Source organism: Struthio camelus, chromosome 11 (genome assembly GCF_040807025.1).
Source record: "Struthio camelus isolate bStrCam1 chromosome 11, bStrCam1.hap1, whole genome shotgun sequence".
Classification (NCBI taxonomy): Eukaryota; Metazoa; Chordata; class Aves; order Struthioniformes; family Struthionidae; genus Struthio; species Struthio camelus.
Window position 1 is genome coordinate 14,376,630 of NC_090952.1, and position 26,643 is coordinate 14,403,272.

The 26,643-nt window shown below is 43.8% G+C and overlaps 1 protein-coding gene across 2 annotated transcripts in view; it reads right to left on the reverse strand.

Moving 5' to 3' along the window:
• AFF2 (ALF transcription elongation factor 2) overlaps positions 1–26,643 on the reverse strand; it is a 451,682-nt gene that overhangs the window by 333,332 nt on the left and 91,707 nt on the right. The window contains exon 1 of one of the 2 annotated variants that reach the window (XM_068957757.1): positions 10,726–10,899. The exons of the other annotated variant lie outside the window; for it this stretch is intronic. Coding sequence (XP_068813858.1) covers positions 10,726–10,772 — 47 coding nt within the window. The 5' untranslated portion in view covers positions 10,773–10,899. Of the gene's footprint in view, positions 1–10,725; positions 10,900–26,643 lie in introns of those variants that run through there. 2 annotated transcript variants of the gene reach the window in all.

A 26,643-nucleotide genomic window follows, 5' to 3' on the forward strand; every position in this document is an offset into this window, starting at 1 on the left:
TATATAATCATCTTGCTACCTTATCTATGACCCTTCCACTCGCACATTAAAGAACAGCCAGTTTGGGCAAGGTCTGGTGAAAGAGAGAAAGAAGGAAAGGCAGTAACAAAAATGTTGCAACAGATAGTATAATCTTTCTGGAGCGCTACCCTGGAACAGGTAAAGGTCATCTTCTCCAGAAATGAAGTGAGAAAACAAAGGAAGCTCTGGTAAAGTAGGATGTTTTAGAGTTCACTAAATCAATGAAAAACTGATTGGCTGCAGCGGCCTTTGGCTTACACCTCTAGCACAACTTTGCTGCCCCACAGGCAATTATCAAAGCCACGAAAACAACAATTCTAAGTGTGTATGCTGCTAATAATCTCTGCAATTGCCTTAAAACTATATATTTGTTGTCATCAAAATTCATTTCCTCCTTCAAAAGCCCACCATTAATTTCAGAACCAAATTCCACCAACATAATCTATTAGAATGTGTATGTGCAAATTCCTCCTGATTTCTGGGACATAAAAATAAAGACTGTAGAATCATCTTGGCTGTCTATTTTCCCTTGAACCTGCAAAGGAGGTACCTTCCAACAGTTTTTGTATGAGGAATAAAACGTTGCCTCTGTGTTCTTTTTATCACAAAGATGTTCTCTTAGTAGTGCTTGCTAAACACAATGTAGTAATTTGTATCCTCGAGTGGTATAAATAGCAAATACATTCAATCTAATAATATACGTGAAGAAAACTCATGCTCAGGGTTAACCAACAAAGCAGCAGTCTGCTAGAAGCAAAGGCAGCTGGCCCAAAGAGCAACAACGCTTCTGAAGGAGTGCGGATGTACTACTCAGTCAAGCGTCCAAGACATGACATTTACTTAAGCTACAGCTGCATACAGAAAGCCTTGCTGTAAGACCAGTGAAATAACAAGTCTTCCGGAGTAATGAGACCGTTCTGTCTCCAACAGGTCCATGGTCCTCTCTGTACAGCTCAGAGCAGGACAAATTACATCAAGTATGCAAGCTGTAAATATATGGCACGTGCTCTGCTCTGCTCTTCTGCCTAGCTTCTCTGCTTTGATTCTTTTTTCTTGTAGATATGCTCTGCCCAAATCCTACCTTTTCTCTTTATGGGCTTGCCTTTTCCCTACTAATATATCTGCCTAGGTTCCTGTCTTACTCTATCACCATAAACATTCATAAACATTAAGGGACTTAGCCTCATCACACCCCTGTGGAATAGGAAAATATACCCATGGGAGGGGGCAGGCAGCGAACTGGAACTTGGTAGATAGCAGCTCTGACCAATGCAGAGTCCTTGGGCAAGTCGCTCCACCTCTCTGCTTTCATTTCCCCATATATAAGAAAGGATAATGACCCCAACTTCCCTGTAAAATGCCTCCAAGTCTACCAGTAAAATTATGAGATGCTATTATTCTCACTTTAGAAAAGGAGGCAAAGCACTGAGATATAAATCAAGGTTGCATGAAAGGTCTGTGGTCAGAAATGACACCCCATTTTTCTAAGCACGTGTCTGATATCACCAGCACAAAAGTTGTACCCAACAAAGGACCTCAAATGCGTGAGCTATGCATAGTCAACCTGTGTCAACACTATTTGTTCCTCTTGTAGTTCACGCAGTAAAAGCAAGCCTGTGAAGGGCTGCATAGCTAGAGGGAAGCTCACAGTACAGCAGATTACAAAAGCAGTTCTCATCTAGCCCCCAGGAAGATGAAAAAGTGATCAGAACCACCAGAATAAGGTAACTATGCCTGGTTTCTCTCTCATGCTTTTCACCTGAACAACAATAGGCAAGTTACCAAAGAGGTAAACATCATTACCCCATTTTGACAGACATGAAGCAGCTTTCCCAAGGGGGTAAAGCGGCTAGTGGCAGAGCCCCTAACAGAATCCCTGTCGTATTTCTAAATATGCATGCGTTTTGATTCAGCATACTTGCAAAGAACGACAATAACTCTGCCAAGTATTACCAAAACAAAATGCAGTGCAACTTATCTCCTTCACCAAGCAACCGCTACCCTCAGCCATTGGTCAATGTCTCAGTCCACCTATCCCTCTTCAAAGGCTTGGTGAAGACAAATGGGCCTTCCAATGTGCAATGAAGCATAAAGCCATGAAAATCAAAGGGCTGCTTTTTGAGTAAATATGAGCTCCAAAGCCATTGTCCTTTCCCACAGAGGAGATCTATGAAAATGCTTACTATAGCATATGCACAGTATTCTTTACAAGGCTGCCTCCCTGCTGACCACCAGCCCCAGGGCCCAGTTCGCTTCCCATTACAATCAGCTCCACCACACCCACTGACTTGTACTGGAATTCTCTCAGGACTCTAACTAATGAGTTTTTAAACACTTGTAGACAGAGAAGATATAATTCCTCATCACTATTCTTCATAGGAGTCACCAGGAAGAACGTCATTCCATTGTTCTAAAGGAAAGAAACGGGAAGAAAATTCATCCCAGCATTTGAAAAAGCAGCCCAATGTTTTTAGACATGAGTTGGCTACTCCAAGCTATGGGTGTCTCACCTGAGAATCCAGGAAAGGATCCAAAAGGTGCTCAGCCTCTTCACTTTTCAGAAATAAGCCCCCTAAAATCACCTCTCAATCGGGCCTCTATGCAAACAGAGATGCCCATAATCAGCACTCTTTTTCTGCCAAATCTTGACCGTTACATTCCCCAACATGGCCACTGACAGTAGCATAGAAACAGCATCAGCTAAACATCATATTACTGCAAGATCTCAGTTTCTCCTCATGACAAGACACTAAAATAAATGGGAACTCACAACCTTAACGTTCTGTTTCCTGATTTTATATGTAAAGGAATCCCAGTCTCCAATAGCTTTGCCTGTGCTTTCTACTGATAGTTTTTTTTCTTGCAAGTGAAATCATGACCTAAATTAATGATACAGTAAAGGGTGAAGAAAGAGTACATAGAAGACCTTAGACAGTGGATTGTTACCCTCAGACTTAAAAATCTTGTACACTGGAAACATTCCATACGGAAACCTTCTTCTTGGTGCAGACCACACGCCACCAAGCACTGCTCCACTTTCACCTGATCTTACTTTTAGATATCACACCCTGCAAGTTGTAGATACTATTGCCTGGTAAGAGTCTACACTTGAGTGACCAAAAACGAAACCTAAACTAGGGTCTGATCCTGACAACAGTCCACATGACGTGCCAAAAGGAAAAACCATAATTCTCAGTAGTAGGACGGCTGCAGGTTAGAGCCCCAGGTACTGAAAGCAACCTAGAGCTACAGAATTTACTTATCCCACAACACCATGAACACCCACAGCCATACAAAAATAGCTATTACAATACTTGCCAAAGGAACAACCGAGTGATTTTTAACTTGTTGCTCTAACTCATTTTCTTCTTTGCTGGTTGTTAATACCCCACCCCATAAAAACATATAATTAGAGAGGGCTATTCATATTTTACTATAACTGCTAGCACCATGCAGCAGCCGAGTGAGGGATCCACCTGAATCTCTGAATACAGCTCCTCATTAAACCAGACTTGCACATCATACATAGCAAATGGCATTCCCCCATTCTCTGTGACACCCACAATGAACATCACCTTCCAGCTGTGACATCACCTTCAGCTCTCCTTAAATCTTACCATCTCAGATCACTTGGAATAATGATAGATAATCTGCAGTAAGTAGACACAGATTAGTCGCTGAGGTCACATAAAAAAAAGAAATTCCACAAGTAAGAGTTTTCTTGTTTTAGTGGAGAACAACTCAGCTTGATTTGAACATGTATATAAAATGTCATTAAAATGTGATAAAAAGTTTTACAGAAGAGACTAGTGGCTAGACCTTTGTTTAACAGTCATCATAATTTATGGCATGGATCTGCTATATATGAGCTGAAAAAAAAGCCTCTACATGATAAAAATGTAGTCTGTAGTAGCTTGGAAGTTAACTGAAGGAAGTTTTGGTTTATTCCTTTACCTCAGCTGTCTAGTTCCATATTATTTTTCAGCATTAATGAGTCCAACTTTGCAAAATCATTACATCGAGGGCACTTAACAGCAGTGCTGCTGAAATCAAGGAGAAACTCTCAGTTGTTATTAAGTTTTTGCAAGACTGGGCTCTAGCACAGAGTCTTCTGAAACAAACAGCTCAGTTCATTCCCCAAAATCCTCCCTTACAAATGCAGATTTAATACATGCTCTTACGGAGCAATGGAGCTTAAAACTCTACTGAGCCGCATGTTACCATCTTTCCTCTCATTTATGTCTGCTTTTTCTCTCTACATTTGTCCATTAGTCAGGAGTGACATACCCTCTGACCTCGGTGATCAAGAGCTGTTACAACAATTTAAACGACTATTTTGATTCCAAAGCATCAATACAGAGTACTCAGTAATAATAAAAGGATGAAACACCTATCTTTTTAAGTCACTACTGTGAGTTCCTGACTATATTATGAGTGGTCTGGAAGGTTATACTAACTTGACATAACACTGGATTCACTGTCTTCTTTGTCAATGATTAGGGAAGAATTCATAACTTTGCAAAACCCAGAGCTGTGCCACAGGGTCAGTTTTCAGCGTTAATAGATGTTTGACGGTTTTATAAAGTCTGTTTTGTTAACTACAACCAAGAGAAAAGATTCAGGCTTTCTTCTCCATTTTTCTTTTTCTTTTCAAAAGGAAGGTAGCCAATTTGAATCGGACAGATTTAAAAATCAGACTCAGTGGAGTTGTTCACATGCATAGCATTAGGTGTATGCAAAGTGCCTTGCTGATCCCAGTCATCAGAGAGGTGCTCCATGTTTCCTAAGTATGCTGTTCGGCCATAACAGGGTCAAAGCCAGCACACTCTGAAGTCAATTGGGAGCATCTCTGTTGACATCACTGGCTACTGACTCAGACTCAAGCTAGAGGAAGAAATAGGTAGTTTATGGTATTTATTGATTATATATATATACATATATATATGTAATGAACATCCAGGAGCCCAATCCTCTTCAGTTCTCTGCACAGAGAAACTCCATTATCTTAAACTTAAGGCACAAGGGAATTACAGGGTGAGATCTATCTGTTTAGGTGCTTATTCCACATTATTCATAGGTTCAGACTGCAAAATGCTTCCTACAGCTCTTCTGTATCTTTTTTAAAGATTGAGCTTTAACATTTGCATTCTTTCTGCTGCCCAGCCATTTGGTAATCGTATAAAACTGCTGAGAGAGTTCAAGCAAATAGATGTGTATACATAGTTAAAAATAACGTCAGGTTCCATTATCAAAAATACAGAGAACTGAGGTTTTGTCCACTGGTAAAACGCTTTGAGTATTTTGGGAGTGATCAAGAACCCAATTCAGTAAATGCACGCTTACATACACACCTAACTTGAAACATGTGAGTAACACCACTGATTTCAATAGGATTATGTGTGTGTTTAAAACTACGTACCTGCCCATGGACCTTGCTATATTAAGGCCCATATGTTTTTTCCTCGGGATTAGAGACAATTTTGTCACATTTCACACTATGGGCTTGACTCAGATAGAGACAGGATTTGGGCTTCGCTACGCAGAGACCATTACAACACCCTTTCTGAAAGTCTGGAGAGCACCACTGCAGTCCTAAGAAGTTTGAAAAGACCAGCAACATCCACCATTTTTTGGTGTTCATTTAGTATATTAAAACTAATACTTTACAGAATGTGACATTTTCCCCTTAAATTATTTAGTAAAATTCCAGGTTGAAGTGACGGTCCTGTCAAATGCATAAAGGGAATAATTCTGCTCGACTGAAGGACCTGCATCTTAACACCCTCTTTATTCAAAAAACAAAAACAAAATCCCAAACAATGTCATTTGCATTCTTGTACAAAGTGCTGAAACACTCTGAAGTTCTGCCTGGCTTTGGAATAGCTGTACAGTATCTGAAGTATCTACTCTCCATACCAATTTGTGTATTTTAAAAGTCATTAAATTCTTGAATGAATCATTAGGAAAACAATTCAAATGCTGTTAAACTGATTGTAATTTTGCCTCACAGGATAGACACGAGCTTAATGTTTGCAAATGACCAGATTCTTATAAGATTTACACTCCATGGAGTTCAATATAAACCAGGGAAGAACTACTAAATCAGGATATACTTAAAGTACAGGTTTTGGCCCAAGAATATTTTTGGTCTTTCTCAGCTGCTTGTTTTGACAGCATCTAATCCCCCTCTCCCACCCACCGCAGCCACACAATCCATCCCTTTACACTTCCAAAGCAAATTGAAAAAAAAAAAAACGTTTTCAAATAATTACTCGGGGATGTCTGTAATACAAATCCAAAAAATAACTGAAATTCAACTGTAATATTTCTACGGAGAAGAAGGGGGGGAGGGGGGGAGCCCTTACAGAAATCCATTGAGGGTTTGACTGTCTCCTGTTCAAAGCTCCCCACCCCCGGGGTGGTGGTGGGGGGGGGGGGGGGGGGGAACAACACTAATTCACACAGAGTCCATCTACTCTATTTCACACCTTCCCGTCAGAAACACAACCGCGTTTCGACGCTCAGAAGACTTTTTATTCAGCAGGCTACGAAAGCGCCCCGTGAAGGCAGGGGAAGGGGAGGCTCCCGGCTGGCCGGGCGGAGGCCGGCGGCGGGGGGGGGGGGCGGCGGCGGCTGGGGCCCGGCAGCCCGGCCCGGCCCGACCCGACCCGACGCGGCCCGGCCCGGCCCGGCCCGCAGGACCGCCGGCTCCAGGTGGCGGCTCGCCGCTGGGCCGCGCAGCGCGGTTTTGCTCTCGCTCGCACAGGAGAGAAACCTGGCCCGCAGATGGCCCGTTCTCAGCTCCGTCAGCCACAAACAGACCTTTGAACTTTCTATTTATATAACAGTTTTGTGAGTTTAAGCCTCTTCCTGTATAACTGGCAGTTTGCTGGTTTTGCTGCAATTAGGCTACTTGCGATACATAATATAAAAAGTAAAAACAAGAGGCTTGTTTCTCTGCAGGGTGAAGTCTTCCCTGTCACAACCACACAGCTACAACGATAGCCTTACCTGCTGATTTTATTTCCCTTTGCCAGGTTTTATTTTATATTCCTCGACATGCGTCTTCCTGCTAAGTATTTTCTCCCCTTCCACTTTTTTAAAGACTGGCGGACTTAAAAAATATTAATACCAACAACAATAAATAAAACATAAACCATGAATCTCTCCGCCTTTGTTTGTGTTGTTGAAGAGCTGTATATTCTGGGATGGTTGGGATTTGTTGGGTTGCGTTGTTTCCCAGCTGCTGATTAATGGCACCAGCTCCCTCAGTGAGCAGGTTCAAACCTAGCCGCACGGTCCCAGGACGCGTCAGGATTTCATTTACTCGGTTACCACAGACAAGCATAGAAAGCGATTTAAAAGATGAAATTTGATTTTTAACAGCAAGTGGTCCCCTTGGTGCACACAGGCATTCAAGCTTTTCATTATATCCATCTCCTTTCCTTTCTCCCTCCTAGAACGGTTCATATTAAATACTAGACCAGGCAACTGCTTCTTACTCATCCAGGAACCTTAACAGACTTCAGCTTTGGCCCTTCAGCCTAGGCCAGAGTTTAGATTCATTTAAATTGTTTTTGGGCTTTTGCAGCTTTTCAAATCTGACAAAACATCCATCGGGACATTTCTGGCCTTATTTTACACATTTCACATTCACAGGTGCTACCATGTAAAAATTTAAGAAATTCCCTCAGGCACCCTCCCAACAACATTTTTGATGAAGGTTCATTAAAACATCCCATTCCTTTGCTATTGTGATCACTCCTAATACAGGAAACTGAAGGGCTGATTCTGCAGTTTGTATTAATACAAAACTCCCACTGATCATCCTGATGCCAGGCAAGAATTTAAGCATATGTAGTGGCAGTGCGTGCTATAACTTCGACAGTTCTTGACAAAATATGTTTCAAGAAGTCGACATAAAGTAGCACCTCCTTTGGAGGGGGAAAAAAAGTTAAACAGTATTTTTCCCCTCACCCCAAAACCTTTGGGGAGTTATTTCCCGATATAATGCCAATTCATAGCAAGTGTTACCTTTACACCTGATTGGATAAAAATCTTCATTCAAGTTACAAATAATTTTTATATATATATATATATATATATATATATTTTTTTTTTCCCCCTCAGGCTAACTATGTTTCTGTGGTACTTTGCATACAGATAATACATACAAACACCTACATGCATAGTGTAGGCCTGAACTTGCCTTCTTTGCGATTGTAGCACAGATTAGCAGAAGTTTTAGGTGTACAAGGAATGCAGAAGAGGGTCCCTAATTACCTTATAAATGGTTATGAAATACGTTTTACAAAGGCCAGCTTATAGTCAGAAGCATAATTTGAAACTACAAAGTACAAGTTCATCTACCATGTTATATACACTTGTTCCTAAATATTATACAGTAAATATAATGGATTGGATACATGGACAAAACTTAATAAATTTTGATGGCTAAGCATGCATCTTTCTGGGTGAGCAACAGAGATTATGCAGGAATACATAAATTACACATATAAACATGCATGCACGCATTTATCGAGAGATGAGCCAAATTCATCTCTTCTTAGCAAAGCAATTACTTGTCCTGGGAGAGAGAGGCAGTAACGCAGAAATCTTTACACATACAGTAAGATCCATGTAATGCTTGTGTATATGTGTAGATTGTGTAGCTACAGATCATGTACATGTGTGCACATGATACTCAAGGTTAAATCCAACTTCATCTCTGCAATAGTAATCCAACTGTGTGTGAATGCCTGTGTCACACAGAGAGTTTGCGTAGATATCAAACACTTAGAAACAATCATAAAATAAAACATGTTCTTGCCTCATGGACCCTAAAAACATTAAAAACAATAAATTTCACTGTAAGAAATCAAGTGAGTAGAATTCATAGAACAAGTGGCAATGTATTAATATTTTATGGAAAAACAGGCACAAGAGTTCCCTTCTTTCGGATGCACATCTCTAAATCCACATAAAACCAGAATCAAATGAAAGTAAGTTATTAGGCAAACATTAAAACTCAATACCTATAATGTGCTTAGTATTTGAACTACACCCACATATTCGGTTGTAACAGCTTCTGTTAAATTAATGATGTTACCCACACTATAAATTAGGTAAATTGTATGCAAATATTATTTGAGTAGTAATACGGTGGTTATCAGTTGTCTGCAAAATAAATTAGTGTAGCAGAGTAAAGATAGTGTGGTAGAAGCATAATATTTAATTGAGCACTAATTTTATTGTGATTATTACTTTTAAATAACAACAGCACGGTTATTAAAAGATGTAATGTGACGGTTTATGCAGAGCTGATAAAATGCACGCAGGATCCAAAACGCCCGCTCACAGATTAATATCGATATAGCGTAATTTATGGTTCCAAGGACTTACTCCAAATTGCTGTAAAATAGAACGTGACAGGTATTTGGTTCTGATTATCTTGGATTTGTAATCATTGCTGCTACACTGCATTTGGCAAAATGATAGTTATTAACAAAATACATGATCTTTTTTCTAGACATGGCTTTATATTACCAACAAAGTAAAGTAAACCCTTTTGCAAAATGTGAGGTCCCAATGCACATGCATACATACATATATAATCTGCATGACATTTAGAGATTAGGACTGCAAATACAGTATTTTAATCTGTTTCTTTCTTGGCAAACTGCACTTTAGCCTAAAAGTGTTCAATAAAGCAGAAACCAACCTCCGAATTCTAGCATGCATAGCTCAGAAAATTATGACTATGTTTGCTAAATTAAAAAGTAAAATAGGAACCAATAAAAATAGTCCTAATGAATAATCATAATCTTATTAACCAGCCAGGAAGCAACTGAATACCTACGCAAATACTAACTTTCTTAGCTACTTGTCACCCACCGAGAATTCCTTAACATTCACTTCGGTAACAAGTTTACGATACACTTCAGCAGATGCACCGACCTCTTCAAGGTGCGCGCTATCTGCAGAGCAATACCGACCTAAAACCCCACTCTTGAAAAAGAAAGAAAGAGAGAAGAAAAGACCTGTTACAGTATCATGGGCACTGAGCTTCCCACTTCCAAGACTAACTTCAATAACGCTTTATCCAGAATCGGAAACCAGCAAAAATAGCAACAGACCCCCCCCCCGCCACTAAGCAGGGCTACAGCTAAACTGTGCAACACAGCAAAACTACAGTCGCGCTGCTCCCCGTGAAAGGAATATTGTCAGTGACAGCCGTAAACACAACACGAGCAAAGCCGCGATCCCGGGGAAAACGGCGCCTCCTGCCATCGCTCCCTTTTCTGGGGGGCTTTTGTGCTGGGGGCGTTCGGGTTTTGCCGGCACACCGGCGTGTGTTTCGGCGCTCACCCCCGCCTCTCCTCGCCCGCCGGCCAACTTCGCCCCCGGCGGAGCGCGAGGTGCTCCCCGCCGGCGCGGCGGCGGAGCGGAGCGGAGCGGAGCGCGGCGCGGCGGCGGAGCGCGCTGGCCTCGGCGCGGCTCCCCGCGGGCGCAGCGCGGACACGCTCCGCGCCGGGCACCGGGCGCTTCGCCCCCGTAACAAAGGCTAAGCCAGCGGGGGAGCGCGCAGGGAGGAGAGGAAGGAGAGAGACCGCTGTTAAAAGAGGCAGAGGGGTCGGGGGGGAGAGAACCGGGGGGGGGGGGGGAAGAAGAAGAAGAAATAAAAAAAAAAAAAAAACCACCTACCACTGCTGCTCTAAGTCCCAGTCCCTGAAAAAGTCGAATAGGTCCATAACGATCTGGTGGCGAGACTCAGAGAAGTGGTGCCCCCTCGCCGCCCCGAGCCGAGGCGAGCCGAGGCGGCGCGGCTAGGGCTGCCCGGCCGGCATGGGCACGGGCACGGGCACGGGCAGCGCCGCCCCGGGGAGCGGCGGCCGCCGCCGGGCCGCGCCGAGCCGCCTGGGGCTCGCGGAGCGCCGCCGCCGCCGCCCGCTCCGGCCGCCGCCAGCAGCGCGGCGCGGCGCGGCTGGCTGCCTGGCTGCGAGAGGCAGGCGCGGCGGCGGCGGCAGCAGCGGCGGCGGCGGCGGCCCCGGCGCACGCACGCACACACACACACACACACACACACACACACACACACTCACACACACACTCTCACTCACACACCGCGAGGGGAGGAGCCGGGGCGGCCCGAAGCCGCGGCATGGAGCCGCCGCGCCAGCACCGCCGGGATCTGGCGGAGCCGCGCCGCCTCCGTCCCTCCCGGGGGCACGGGAAGTTATGCTGAAAAAAATTTAAAAAAATTAAAAAAAAAAAAAAGAGAGAGAAAGGGAGAAAAAAATCAGGGAGGAAGGGGAGCAATTGGGTTTCCCCACCGAGCACGCCTCGGAAGAACGTGAGTGCCCTGGCTGCGCTTCAGGGGAGGGAGAAGTCGGGGGAAAGGGGGAAAAATAAATGGGCCCCTGTAATTTAATTGTTGGAGGGGACTCCTGTGAGTAAACCAGCCTGGTTCGCACTTATGTGCGAAGCGCAGGCGGGCTCATGAGAGGTGCTCCAGGCCAAGCATGGCGTCGCAGGGAGAGCAGGGGACGGGGCAGAGGGGAGTGCAGGCCCCAGGACAAGGGTCGCCCCTGAGCTGCTGGGGCTTGTGCCAGCCTGCGACCCCTGCTTGCGGCTCCTCCGGCAGCCCTGCCCGCTGCCGCCGCGCTGCACGCGCAATGGGAAGCACCACGCTAACCCGAAGGCTCCCCTGTGGGCACCAGGCCGACGGGCACGCTGCCCCAGAGAGCATCCCGCACCTCCGCGGCTACTGCAGGAGAGCTCGCTTCCTCCCACACCCGAAGGGAGGAAGAGCGGCTGCACTGGTCCCTCTGCACCCTCCCTCCTCCAAATCAACTCATTTCTACCCAGGCCCACACACCCTGCCCATACACTTCTGTACCCAGCGGCCTCCTGATCAGTAACCAGTACCTTACGACTTTCCACGTCCGTTTTTCTCCATTTCATAAACTTCCAAGTACATACGCACACGCAGGGAGCAAACGAGCACATGCATCAGCAATTGCAGTACACACATCAGCATTTGCAAAGATAAGACCAAAGATACCTTCATTTTGACTGCAATTTTCCACGGGACCGCACACACATCTGAACCTACCCCTGCCCTGGTGGATCTTGGGCAACGGGACGTTGGTCCTCACTTTGGTGGGGCCCAACTTGCAGAGCCACGCACCGCCCCTCAGAAAGGCGCCTGCCCACCGGCTCGCAGCCGTGCCACCCCAGCAGCCCCATGCTGAAGACAGAGAGCAGGCTCCAGCGAGCCCGGTAACGGCAGGTGAGCAAACCCACAGCGTCTTTGCCACCTGTTTGGTGCCATCTTCAGCACCTGTGATCGTCTGGGCTGAGGCTCCTGCGTGCCGGCCTCTCGGCCTCCAGACCAGCTGGTCGCCCCCGCGGCGCTGCAGGGCCTCAGTCCCAAGGAAGGACTCCTAGAGTTGCCCAGTACTTTCCTGACATGTTTTAAATTAAAAGTATCTTCAAGGGCCTCCTGCGAGCTGAGACAAATCCGAAGCTACAGGCAGGTCAGTGGCAGAGCAGTTAACGTAACCTGCAATTTTTGCCTTCTAAAGGAGGATACAGTTGTTTTATAAGCACTATTGGGTTAAAAAATTGCTGAGGAAAGGCTCTGGAACTGTTAAGTTATCATTGGAAGTCAGACTTGACAAAAAGTTCAAAAGTCTTATTTGGGCTTTGCTGGAAGATTAGCATTTACATCATCTCTGTCTTGCAGACCCCCAAAAGGGAAGAGCTCAGTGAAAGCTACACTGCTGACGATTTACACTTCTACCCAGTAAAACCCAAGGCGCTGCTGTTCTCCCCCATTGTGGACAAGCAGGTGCATGCACCATTTCCTTTCTAAACACCTACCTGCTTTTTTTTTTTTTCCACTCCTTTTCCCCACAAACAGGCTCTCATGAACTCCTCCTGGCCTCCACCTTTACAGTACCATGACTCAGGCCTCTCTCTCTCTTCTCTCTCTCTCCTTTTTTTTTTTTTCCTTTCTTTTTTGGCCCACCAATGTCAGCGGGGGGTCACTTTTTCCACATTTTTTCAAACCTTTTCTCCAAAAAAAAAAAAAAAAGGCAGACTGTCACCTAATCGCTTACATTCAGTAACTCACCTGTTACCAGTGTCTGGCGCTTCAGCCACTAAACTGAACTCCGGGAGCCAGCGAAAGCGCTGCGGAGGGCGGGGGCGGCGGGGGCGGCCGTGCCGCTCGCTGGCTGTTCGGGCAGGGCCGGCAGCAGCTCCCAGCCCCGGCTGCCCCCGCTCCCCTGCGCAGACAGGGTCTTTTGAACAGATCTGTTATTACACAGAGGGGAAACGCTTCCCAAGTATTAGCGACATCACTTTCTTAAACTCTCTGAATTCTTCAGAAACTAACAAAATCGGCACAAATCAGCGCGTGAAAAGGCTTTCGGAGCTCGTTCTATGGAAGAGGAGGCGTGGGAAACGCCGTGGGAGCAAGCTCCCCTGCCATTCGCACCAAGGGCAGCACCGGAGATGACCGCCCTCCTCGGGGGCTCCGTTTTTGACACCCGAGCTCCTCAACGACCAGCGTCCTTGGCCGCACCAGGCGGCTTACGCAGGGGCTGGCGCTTGCCGCCCAGGCGCGGCGTCGCGGCTCCGAGGGCAGGGGCGGCCACTGCTCGGCTGCCCCGGGGCGGCGAGCCGAGGCCACGCGGCCACCGCCGGAGCATCCCGCAGGGCCGGCCAGGGACGTGCTGTCCTCCGCCGTGGCGGGGGAGCCTGGCTGCCTCCGAACGGCTGCTCCGCTGCCGGGGCTCAGTGCTGGGCCCTGCAGAAAGTCGATGCAAGCTGACCAGAGTCAAGAGGCGAGCGGTGGAGAGGAAGGAGCGAGGCCGGCTGAGCGCTGAGCCTGCCCCAGCGCGCTCCCCCGCTGCGGCGCGCAGGCAGCGCAGAGCCGGCACGAAACGGCAGACACGGGCGCGACGGGGCTCCCTCGGCTGACCTCGCTGCGAGCTGTCGCTGCTAGTCCCCTCTAGGTGTCTAGCAACAGGCTGTGCAAACCGCAGGCTCAGAGGCGAGCGCTGTAGGTGCTGCAAGCGGGAGGCCATCCCAGCGCCGGCTTTAAACAGCTGCGGAGTCGCTTACTAGACCTGCCAGGAACGGAGAGTTAAAACGCCCTTGGCACGACTGCTTTAACAGTGACAACGGGAGATACGGCTGCACTTCCCAACACCTGCAATAGTTCAGGACTAGGATGAGAAGATAAATAAGGCTTCCTGGCCCCGTTTGCAGAGCCCTGCAGCCTGCTGCAGAAGGCGACGCTGGTTCAGCACGTGCCAGGCTCCCTTTTCACCGTCTAGGCTGCAAGTCTGCTGAAACAGCAGCAGCGCCCGGCGCCCCGGGCCAGCCCCCGCTCCCCTGACCTCAGCACTCCTGCCTGCTCCTGCGCTACAAACCCCGAGCCGGCCTTTGGGCCGGATGCCGAACTGCAAGGAAAATAGGTTCCCTAGGCAGTTCCCCTGTTTAGGGCTTTTGGAGGAGCGGGCCTGGCAGAGCATCCCTCCGTGGAGTACCCGCGCCCGCCCTCCTTGGGCGGCTGCGGGTCCAGAGCCGTGGGCAAAAGCGAGCACCACGCGGAGAGCGCTGCCCCGGGGCTGGGGAGAAGATGGCATCAAAACCGTCAGGTTTCCCCATCTGGCAGCAAACAGCGGGTGCTGCGTTACCTGCAGCAAAGGGGCGTCCGAGCCTGGTCGCCTGTCTTTCGGACGTGCTGCATGACCCACCCTAGCCCAAGGCATGATACGCCTGTGCTGCCTGCGCGTTTGGGGAAGGCGGGTAGAAAGGCAGCGAGGAAGACTTGGAGGAGAGCGTGGAGAGATAGAGACACAGGAGCCATGGAGAGAGCGTGCCTTGTTCTGTGTCCTCCTCTGAAGGCAAGGCTCAGTGGTCAGGCTGCAATCGCCACAGGGCGCCACGCTGTCCCCCCTCTTGGGGACCGTACAGCAGGGGTCCCTGGCCACAGCTACCGGTGAGAGAGGGGCTCGGGCCAATGGTCCAAGGCCACAGAGGCTAACGGTCACTGGACTGCAGTACTTGTGAGGCAGCTTTCCATTAAAAATATTCAATATTTGATTCCCCCCCCATCCTATTTTTCACAAAATACCAAAATGAAGTCACAAGTTTCTATCCAGAAAATGTTAATGGAAAATTTGTGACCAGCTATGTTGTTGAATACAGATTGGAGATGTTTGGATTTCTGAGGAAAGGAAGGTCAAGTCATTTTCACAGTGTGAAAAATGAAGCTAACAGAGTTCATATTTCTGTGTGAAGCAATGATTGATTTTTCTTTCTGTGTCTCATTCATACCGCACTAAACATGTATATAGAAAAAACCTGTAACACCTTAGATGAAGCACACAGATTATTTTAATAAATTGAAAATTAATTTAACATTAACATATATCTGAAGCTATCACAAGAACATTTAGGCCTAATCTGTAAAATATGCCATGGCTGCGTAAATCTTGTGTATCCTACAGCTGCTATGTAGGAAACACAATCACCGCTGAGATATGCATACATAAAGTAAGAACCCATTAAATACCACCTCTGTGGCCAGATTTTCCTTTTGGAAGTATATAAGAATTTTAGTTACTGGAAGTATGTTGTTACTCAGTTTCCAGTGCATTTGTATAGGTAATCTTTATTTTTCTGCCATTTTAATTGTAATTATCATCTTTGTGCTGCCTGAATGATTTATTTAACTGAGCATAGCTATTCCCTTATTCTAGTCGTTTCTCCTGCTTTATGAAACAAGAAATATTTAATACAGTAATCACTTCTGAAAATATATTGACAAATGTTCTCACTGTGGGAAGGGGAAACATTTTCACGTTCTTTTCAGTAATCGTTCATTCAGTAAGTTTTCTTAGACTCCTCTAGGAAACACTGTGTTTGTATTTTTATAGTATAAGAGCTTGCAATGGCAAGCTCTTAAGTTTCATGTGACTCTCATAAGAAGTGTCCACAGCTAACTGCCAGACACAGGGAGTTTGGTCACACTGCCCAGCTTTGCTCGTATAAGGTGAATGGCATGATAAGCTAGTATCAGAACCATGAAGCTGGTTACAGCTCACTGGTCAGTGCCATCTACACCAATGACACTTACAGCTATCATGGGGACATAGTTATAAGGTCCCTCGATAGCCAGATGAAGACTGGACATCGATAGCCAGATAAAGACTGGACATAGTGGATTTCAGTTCCCTCCTTTGGTACCTTTCTCTGCGTATTGAACCCACATCAGCAAAAGCCACAAGAATACCATTAGGGTGGTGAGAAAGCCCTTCTCAATGCACATTGCAAACTAATGCTTTCAACCGAGATGCATGCAGATAACTCAGCAATCATGTCAGAAGTACTGCTGTGCTTAGACTGTGACACTGTTTGACCCTACCTGATTGGGGCACAGCTTCACCATGAGATTTTCCACTATCAGAAGAAGTAAAGAAAAAGGAGGAAAGGCAATAAGAATGACATCCCTATTTATTGCTGTCACTCTGTACAGGCAACTCTTTTAAAACCCTGTTAGAATATTCTAAACTTTGAAAAATAGGCAAGACAGGCACAGCATGTGCAAAAGCTATGAGAAAGTTGCTTTTCAGAAACAAGTCAACGAAAAGATCTGTTGGAAAATAGATGCAAATCAATTGCAGAAATCAAGAGGGAGGGTCACAGAACAAGGAACTTAGAGTACCATGGCCGGAAGTACAAAGGCTCTATGGAAGAAAAAATAATTTTACTCTCAAATAGATTTTTCATTAGGCTAAAATTTGACTTTAGGCTCATCATAACATGTTCCTTCTGCCTCCTCTCTCCCTTTTTTTTTTTTTTTAAATCTATAACTGATACTTCGTTTTGCAGTTTTTAAAGCAGCTGGCTATCATCTTATATTTTTTAGGGAACAAAATTTTATTTCGTGCCTACCATCCGACGGTAAACGATGGCCCAAAGTGAGCAACGAAACAGTAGGCCATCTGTCGTAATCCATTCCTTTAACCAAACCAATCACTTACAGCCTTATCACGGCTCTTGCTGTCTCCAGCCTGGCACGCAGACGCAGTCCCTGTAGTAGCTTTTTAACCGATTGCATGACCATATGTTCCTTACGAGTGGAACCAAAGCTATCGCGCAGCATAAAACAAAACTACCGTACCAACTTTGAAACGCAAACACATCCAGAAAATTGAAATGCAAAAGCATGGTAAAAAGGCTTTTCACATCAAGTTTCCTTCTTTCTGCCATGTTGCTTTCAAAAGACCGAAGCACTTTACAGCAGCGATGTCTGTATATAAGTTGCTGAAATGTTGTCTTGTCTTCAGTGATTTTTATGACGATATTCTCTAATGCATTTTGCAGAAATGTAAGACTAGGCAAAGCTTCCTTTTTATGAAGGAAAGGAAGAGAATAATATATGGCAGACAGAAGGGTGGGGCGAAGAAAAGGAACAAGAGTTCAAGTGTTTTGTCTGCTATTCTACCTCTGTGTTACTTCTATTACTCTGATGAGATTGCTCTATTATACTCATACTTTTGAGTCTCAACTGTCTGGTCTTCCTATGTCAGAAAAATAGCCTTTCCTGTCTTCTACTAATATTAGAACATGACAAGCTGTATTTCTAACAAATTTATTGTTTGAGAGCAGAATTCTGTGGCCATTTAGGTTTAACTATAAGGAAACAACATTCGAGAAACATCTATTTGTCTGGGTGCTCAATGCCTAACGTCTGAAGATAAGTAAAAGGCATTAAAAAGGACAAATAGCATACACATATATGAAATATTCCACGCATACAGTGAAGAAGTCAGACGAAATTGAGATACATTTAGGGAAAGACTTTCCTCCAAAAGGGGGATGATAGAAAGAAGGAACAAAATGTTTCTTTTTTAGTAAAAAGCATTAATATAGTACTTCAATTAAATTTTGCAGAATTGCTGTGTTTTTTTCAAACATATACCCAGTTGAAGATATCTGCAGTTTTCGTTCACAGATTTGATCAATTTCACAGGATTTAGGCAGCATTTTACTGTTACCTGAGGAGGCTGAATAAACTAACTCGTGGGACTTCTTCCTTGCTGTGTCGCAACAAAAATAGAAGCGTCCACTTTCCACAGACAGACGCAGCCAGCCATCCAGATACTTCGGCCATTAACAGCTAGATCCTACAAACTTGTTACAGCCTAGCTTGCTATGACATGCACAGTGTTATGATATACAGTATACGTTGGCAATAGCAGCCCACACTTGCAGTCTTTGGTGCGCACACAGCATTCCGTGGAAGTTGGTGGGTTTGGGTGGGTTTCCCCCCGCCCACAACCTTTTTCAAGAGAAGACAGACAACTTTGACATGGGAAAAAGATACTCAGACCCAGCTGCAAGAAGATGATGGAGAAGTCTCAGCGCTCAAACTCCACCTAAGCTGTGGAAGACCTGATGAAACCGATACTCTGCACAGAAATAGCGTCAGGATTAGAGCGTCCGAGCTGGGCCGTCAAGTGCCTTTGGGAGCCTGTGGAAAGGTTCTGCTGAAAACCGCAAGACCATTGCGGTAATTTCTTCTCGTTCAAGAGATGAATGTCTGGCATATTTATTTCATAAAGTGAGAACCAGTATCCCAAACAAATAGCTTGAATGAGTATTATTCAGCCTTTTTCCTGGCAACCAGCTTAAACGACCGTGTCTTGCTTTTCTGGGAAACCTGCCAGGTGAGCTTTGAAAGGATTGTAGCACTGACGGCAAAGCCTAGAGGGTTCACTCCATGCGCTGACTGGAGGTCTGTGAAAAGGATCAAGAGGAGGAGGCAGAGGCCTTCATCCTGCAAGCATATAGAGGGTAAGAGCAAAATGCAATTGCTGGGGGGATACTGTGGGGGCTATTAATCTCCCTGAGGCACAGGCTGTCTTTTACCATGTGCTTATACAGCACTAGCACTGAGGCACCCTGCAGTAAAATCTTTAAAAGTGGTTACATGACTTATGCTTCTAAAATCTATTTCCAAAAGTGAGTAGTATAACTTCCATTTACTTCCATTGTTGGGTCTACAGTGCAATTCCACTGCCATTTTTTCCCCCTCATTCCTAGTGAAAAATTGCCACTTATTGGGTTCATTTGTAGTCACGCTACCATTTACAGTGACTGCGCCACATGAAGTCATGGCCACAGCTAGAAAAGGTGCTGGCCCCGAGTGATGCCATACTGTTTTATGATGTCATCCCATTTACTGAAAATCAGATTTCGAGGCAGAGAAAATAGAAAACCACTCAACAGAATTCTTAAATCAGAATTAATCCAAGCTACATAATGAAGAGCTGCCAAGTGAAAAATTTGCTACTGTGACTTACATATTGAACTGATTTAAATGACCTGATTTATGAAAACGCATTTTAGAATGCCTTTCTATCACTCCTGAAAACTAGTCCTATAAGAGTCAGTAATCATCATCCCTCTGATAATATTAATGTGAATTTTCTTATTACACACTACAGATTATTAGCTGTGTCATCCCTAAGGAAAAATTTCACTTCCTAAGTGAAAAAGCCACAGTTGGCAAGGAGTTTAAAAGCAGTGTAGTATTTATGTAAATATAATGGGAAGATTGATGTCTTTGACATTATTCTTCCATTAAAATGGCAGAAACATAAGAAATGTATCCAGACTGCAGTAAAATAATCAAATGTTGAAAAGAGACCACACAGCCAGCTACACTGAGGGGACACCTGAAAAGCCTTTTGTTCCTCTCTTAGAAATAAAAACATATCCAGAAATGAAGGATGACTAATACCAAAACAGTGCCTGTTACAGATATCAGTGCAAACCTGTGCATGGAGCTGCCTGGCAGAAGAGTTGACCTAACTGATCACGGACCCTTCTGTTGCTTATTCATTCCATTTTAATGCTAAAGGACTCAAAATAACAGTTGAGGTCCCTGATGCATCTCTTTAATGAAATAGATATATTGCATACTCATGAATGCTACAATATATTTTTAGAAGAAAAAGGTAGATTTATAATATTATGCCACTGAACCCAGTTGTAGACACAAGTCACCATGAAAATGGTCATGCTTGTAAATTAGTTATAGGCACTCACTAGACATCATGAAAAAGGAGGTAAGTCAACAGCACAACAGCCAACTACAGCCTAAGGATATTGAAAATACAGAACAATATCTATCATCCCAATTGCAACCTTAAAACTGAATGACAGATCAGTTGTAAGAAGAAAAAACCCAACCACAGATCAATGTAATCAAGTGACTGATGACTTGACTGAGGAAAAGTTAGTATCCTATGCATAGAGAGATTTCCTCTTGGATTACAGTGAAAAATGCTTGCTGATCTTTCTAAGACCTGCACACATTTACTGATGGTTCATTCAACAGTACTTATAAGAGACAAAGATTTTCTTAAGTAGGTACTTGAATCTCATTGGTATTTTTAGGGGAAAAAAAAATCAGACTAGTTCCTTAGTCCTGATGTGTGCATTTCAGAAAGTAATTTTAAGCATAAACATTTTTAAATCAGAGCAGAAGCCAGTGGGAAGGCTGTCAACGAAAGAAGTGTGATATAGTAAACAGAGGCAAATAAATAAAATAAATTAGAGCACACCTAGGTCAGGACAGCTGCTGTTTTCTGCATATTATCAAAAAAAATCATTAATTTAGATTATTTTAATAGAAATACTTTACACTTCATGTATTCTATAACACCAAAGCCATGATGTAGCCATAAACTATTAAATACTACTGCCATTATGCAACATGAATGAGTAATTTTAGTGGTCTGCTCAGCCTTTTAATTTTGGAAATCTGATTGTATCACATAAATTTCATGACAATTCAGTTCAGTTTTCCAAGGTCAAAATATACAATTATTTTAAGATATTTTAGAGTTAGCTATAGTAACCTGTACTTAGAGCACAGTCACAGTATTAAGTGATAGATATCTATTAGTAGGAACAAGTTTGAGTCATTGAATCCTTTATACAATATTTCTGTAAAAATTTAAACATAATTTTGAGAAGTAGAAAATGTATCCATCCAGTGATATCTGTCATTACTCATTTTTCATATACTAAATGTGATTATTCATTACTCAAAAATGACATAGCTAAATGATAAGTCTTGCTAAAATATTGATCATAATATGTAGGGGCATATAATTTATCTGAATCAAGTGAAATATGTTTTCCTTGGCGAGATGATGAAAGCTTGTCTCATTACAGCATTATTTCTACTAAAGTTTCCACCATTAGTTAGTTTAATGACTCTGTGAACATTTTAATTGAGAAGATCCCCGGGTAAGTTGCCTGCTCAAGACACGTGGATGGGTTTCGATTCGGGAGTGAGAGAAATGTGCAGTTAGCTGTGCTCAGACTCAAAGAGCAGGCAGCATGCAAAGGATAAGATGCAAAAAAACGCCCGGATCAGGAAAGCCAGAAGGAATTGAATGAGTGAGGGTGAGACGTTACAAGCTAGGAAATATGTAAGGACGTGACTTTTGGTGAGGCTACCTGAGCTGACAACGTGGTCTCCAAACACCTGGTTAGTAAAACCGTTCTCACCCAAAAATCTACTGAGACCAATGGAAAGCTACACTGACCTGCGAGAATCAAGCCTGATAAAAATAGGTAATACAAGTTAAAAGGCAATCTGACATCAGCCTTTACCTGTACTGCAATGTTTCTCACACATTCAAAGGAAAAATTACAGTAAAACATCAAGTAGCTGGTCAGCAGACCATAATCAACAGATCTCTACCGATTCCTCACCTGATGATGTAAGCTGTGTCTTTATCAGCTCTGCCATGAGGTCTTGTGTCACTCAGCAGCGTGACACCAAAACACTCATACCTGTAAATATTTTGTGGCTAAGGTTCTCCTTGCTACTGATAACTTAAGGAAAGCATTGCTATAGGAGGCTGTGCTTAGATTCCTCTATTTTCAGAGAATTGGGTGTACAGGCTAGAATGACTCTCTTAGGAGCCCACTTGTATGCCATGGACACAGAGGGAGTTAGATATTAGAGCATAAGACTACACTCTTATCTCTGTTTCCTGTCAGTTGCTGCTGCTGTTACGAAAACCCACAGGATTTATGCTTTGAACACACACAGGTTCCTTCAGAACATGCAACACATATAAGTTAGGGATCTTTGAGTGCAATCTACCCTTTTCTGTCATTTACTCCCTTTAATTGAAAGTTCTTCGACTTGGGATCATATCTTTTATCACTATATACAGTGTCTAGCACAAGAGTCCTTGATCCTGGTTATCTTCTCTGAGAGCCAAAATTATTGAACATGAGTACTTGTGTACTCTGTAGCAACTTATCTGCGGCATGAATTGCTGATTGAAAGCACATGAGTTACTGAAGTACAGCTAGCTACATCCCCCAAAACGTGTGAAAAAAATCCCCCCCCCAATATGAGGCTGTTTCTGATGTCGTGAGGGTGTCAAAAAGACTCAAACACCTTGCCCGTAACTTCTTTGTGATGAATATTTTGTGCTGAACTTATCAGTCCAGGACCATATATCTACATTTGCCTTTGGCAAACGGCTACCTAGGGAAATGCAACAGAACTAATTGGGCCAACAAGATTTAGCCCCATGGAAGCTTTGCTGTCGCAATGCATCCCTCATTTTTGAATAGAAAGAGAGAAATTCATAGAAATTTTAAAATATCATTTCTATTAGCAAGAAATGAAAGGTGATGAATAGCTGAATATTTTTCAGAATACCATTTTATTAGACACATCCACATCAAGAAAGCTTAAGCCTACAAAAGAAAAAAAGAAAATGTGGTAGCATTCATTCTGAGGAATCTCACATTTTGCATGAAGAAAATGAAGTGTTTGACATAAACACTTCATGAGCAAGATGATTTACATTATTTTCGCTTTGCTCCTGATTATTGGAAATAAAAATATATAACCCAGCACTCATTTCTTACTTGTCCTGTAGCACCTTTATTGAACCTTTCTATGGAATCCTACAGATGCAAGATCAAAACACAGAGATGGGAAGTAGAATGTGCTTCATTATGGCGAGTACAGCTCATATCCTCCTCCACAACACAATTTATTAGTATCTAATAGAATTGTAATGTTTCTCATTCTGCATTTTTACAGCTGCATCAAAATATTAAAGTGTGAATTACAATTAAACTCACACAGTGCTCTTAGCATAATTTCCCCTGTATTAATACTTAGCAAACCAAGTTATTGGTGTAATATTACTCCTGATACTGGTTGTCATAAAGGGATAAAGCCTCCAAATAGTAATAAAGTATATTTTACTGAAGAGAGAGCAGCAGTACAAAAAAAAAAAGTTATCAGAGTTTTAATTTCTATGGAAGGGGGTGAGGAGGGGAAGGCTTCTGACTCTTTAAATTATGGTTTGCAGGTTAGTATACCAATTCACTTAATCTCTCTAAATGAGTAATCTACTAGCTTTCTGAAAGCGCACCCATGTGCAAGGAAATGCTAGTGCACTCCAGGGATGATTCTAAGATTGATGGCTTGGCTCTAGTCACTGATAATAGTATGTATTCTGCTAAGTTCGATTTTACATGCGTCTAAAATCTGTAAAGATTTTTAGAAAAAAAAATGGAGGGATGATATTTATTTCAGATAACCTCAGTTTATAATTGTGTGGTCCATTTGAAGGATTTTGAAGCTTAGGGGAATTCTAATAAGCAGAAGGCCTAAACTAACCCTGGCAATGGGTACATTAACTGAGGATAGAGCAAATGCAGGTGTGATATCCTTTGTTATCCATTAAAAGTTACATTTTGTAATATTCAGCTCGTTGTTAGATTTGCGGTTGGCTCTAGTTTTTGTAGTCCATAGTTCAGAAATGAGCTCTGCAAGAACACGCTCTCGGAGAAAATTGAGAGGTTTAGCGTTTTGCTTAAGGGGAAACAAACAAACAAACAAAAAATAAGCTGAATTAAATGCCTGGAAAGCGGACACGGCTTTAGTAGGAATGCCTGAGCTGGATAGCTCTATAGAAGCGTCTGGAAGTGAAACTTAAATGTTAGGGTTTAGATTGATGCCACTAGAGTTAAGAATACACTAGGTAAAGCAAGCCCTTCTGTACTGTAAAGCGCGGGCCCACAGTGCGGTTAGAAACATGGCTGCAGTATGCATCAACATGTTTGAGCCAGATTTAATCCGGTTACTCCGGTGCTGGAAGCAGTGAAGACTTGGCCGCGCAGGCTGCAACCAAAACCCTGGTGAGCTTGCGCAGTCTGTCCTTTATATCATGTCAAGAAAACAAAAGACCATTTTATTAAGTTAACAATAAAATCCCAGTCTCAGGGTAATGCTGAAGGAAGTTTTTAAAAAAGATTATCTTGACTAATTTCAGATAGCCTTGTGCTTTTGTTAACACCCAGAGTGCGTTACTGATAAAGGACCCCTTAGCTTCTGCCCTCCAATTTGCAGAGTCACTCCCGTCAGCAGGGATTTGTCTCTCCTCCAGATCAGAAGTCACTTTGCACGAGGGTTAACGACTGCTGGGAAGGGGAAGTGGTAAATCCAGGGATGGAGCCCCAAACTCCCGACCTCGCGCAGTGCCACACAGCATCATGGGGCAGAATATAAATAAGAAAACCTTCCCATGCTGCTGCAAGCCCCATTCATATCTCCCATTGCTGTCAGATTGTTTTTAACAGTGAAGGCTTCTGTCTGCTACAATTACTGGTGATAGATCCTCTGATCCGGATAGGCTGAACATGGGTGTCTATATCACAGCCGCAGAATTAACACTGTTTGTAGTGCCTGGGATTTTCTGTGTCATTCATGAACTGCCAAGATAATCGCATCATTGCGATCTGTCACACATTTCATTTTTTCCCCTCTCCTTTCCACCCCCTCCCTTATATTTTATCTCCCAGAAGTTTAATCTCTCCTGCCTAAGCCATCAGCTACCAGAATACAGCAAAGTACCTGAATGTGATGAAAAGGCCATTAACTGCCACCATCCTGACCTCCCGTTACCAGCTGCCTCCCTCCTCACTCAGCACTGTGAGGTTAATCTCCTAACTCTGTGCTGCTGTACCTAGTACAATCACCTTCCCTGAGTAACAGGAACTGTGACATGATTGCTGCTTACGAGGCTACAAGAACTTGGTAAAGCTGAAGACTATAAAGACAATGCAGTGACAGTCTGTATAAAAAAAAGTTAAATGTTCAGGAGTCTAACTCAAAGCATATTTAAATTCCATAGAAGTATTTCAAATGCAGCCCCTAATATCTTAAGCATGTCTTAGAAACATCGTGAGCAGATTCACTCAAGATGGTGGCAAAATTTACTCGCCTAAGTCTAGTTGAAAGTAAAATTCTCTGTTCCTTCCTGTATTCCTCATGGCACATTTCCTTACAACATAATTTACAGGAAAACGATCAAAATATCATTAAGAAATGTCAGCACTCTTTCAAGTGCCTTTCAGAGATATAAGCAGTGTGTGGCAGGCATAACGAAGTCATGATTAGGAGTGTCCTTTAAATCACAGGAAAGGGAGGCTGAGGGGATGCGCCCTGTTCCATCTCTGAACAGGCTCTTTACATGACCACGAGCAAGTACGTAACTAGCACACACCCAAGCATAGCTCAGTTCTTCAATGCCTGTGAAGATATTTGTACTTCTACACTACCCAGATATAGAAATAATATCACCGTTTTCCCCCCTGTACCCTGGAACCCATTGACAAACCAAGACAGTGATTCGCACCTCAGAAGAGTTCCCATCAGCTTAGCTTCTGGGTGAAGCAGAGGCAAAGTAGTAGCTGAACTACAGAGGGTAAAAACGGATGCGGTGGGATCCTTGACATTAACACTGGTCACAGTTATCCCAGAATTAGACTGGGTTTTACCATGGGAAATGATGAATGGTGAGGAAGGGACAAAGGCCTTTAAGACAGGCACCAGAGAAAGCGCTCCTAGTGCTAAAGAAACATGATCTGCATCGTTTTCAGTTTCCTACGCAGATCACTTCCTGGGCCTGCAGTTAGCTCTGTCTCATGCCAGCTCACCATGCTTGGGCCTTGGGAGGCAGAAAGGTCCCCAGAGCAGCACCAGATCTCCTCTGATCTCCTCACGACCTTGTTTCTGCTACCAGGCCATTGCTACACAGAGCAATGCAGGCACATGTGCTAGAAATGAGCCATTTGCCCTGTGATGGCATTACTCTAATTAGCCATATATCCTTGGCAGCTAGGACTACACCTGAGAAGGAAAAAGGCATGTTAAAGGGAGTTCTTCGCTCCTAGCTCTTTTCCTGCAAATAAACGGTAACAAGGCCTCTGTGGAAAATGGATTTAATAAGTGAATTTGGATAGCCCTAGGAGTTTTATGAAACAGTGCTTACTAATAAAACTCCTTTTCACACAAGAGGCGAACTCTAAAAGCAAATTTGAGAACAAAATTATATAGTAAAATAGTCACATGTATCTTCATATATAACGCTAATGTTTCGTGCTCAGCTTCCTCTTACATTTTCAAGGAAATCAAGCAGCAAGGGGCTAGTCCTCACAGGGCGTTATTCCAGGGAGCTATTCCTGGCTGACTTCCAGAAA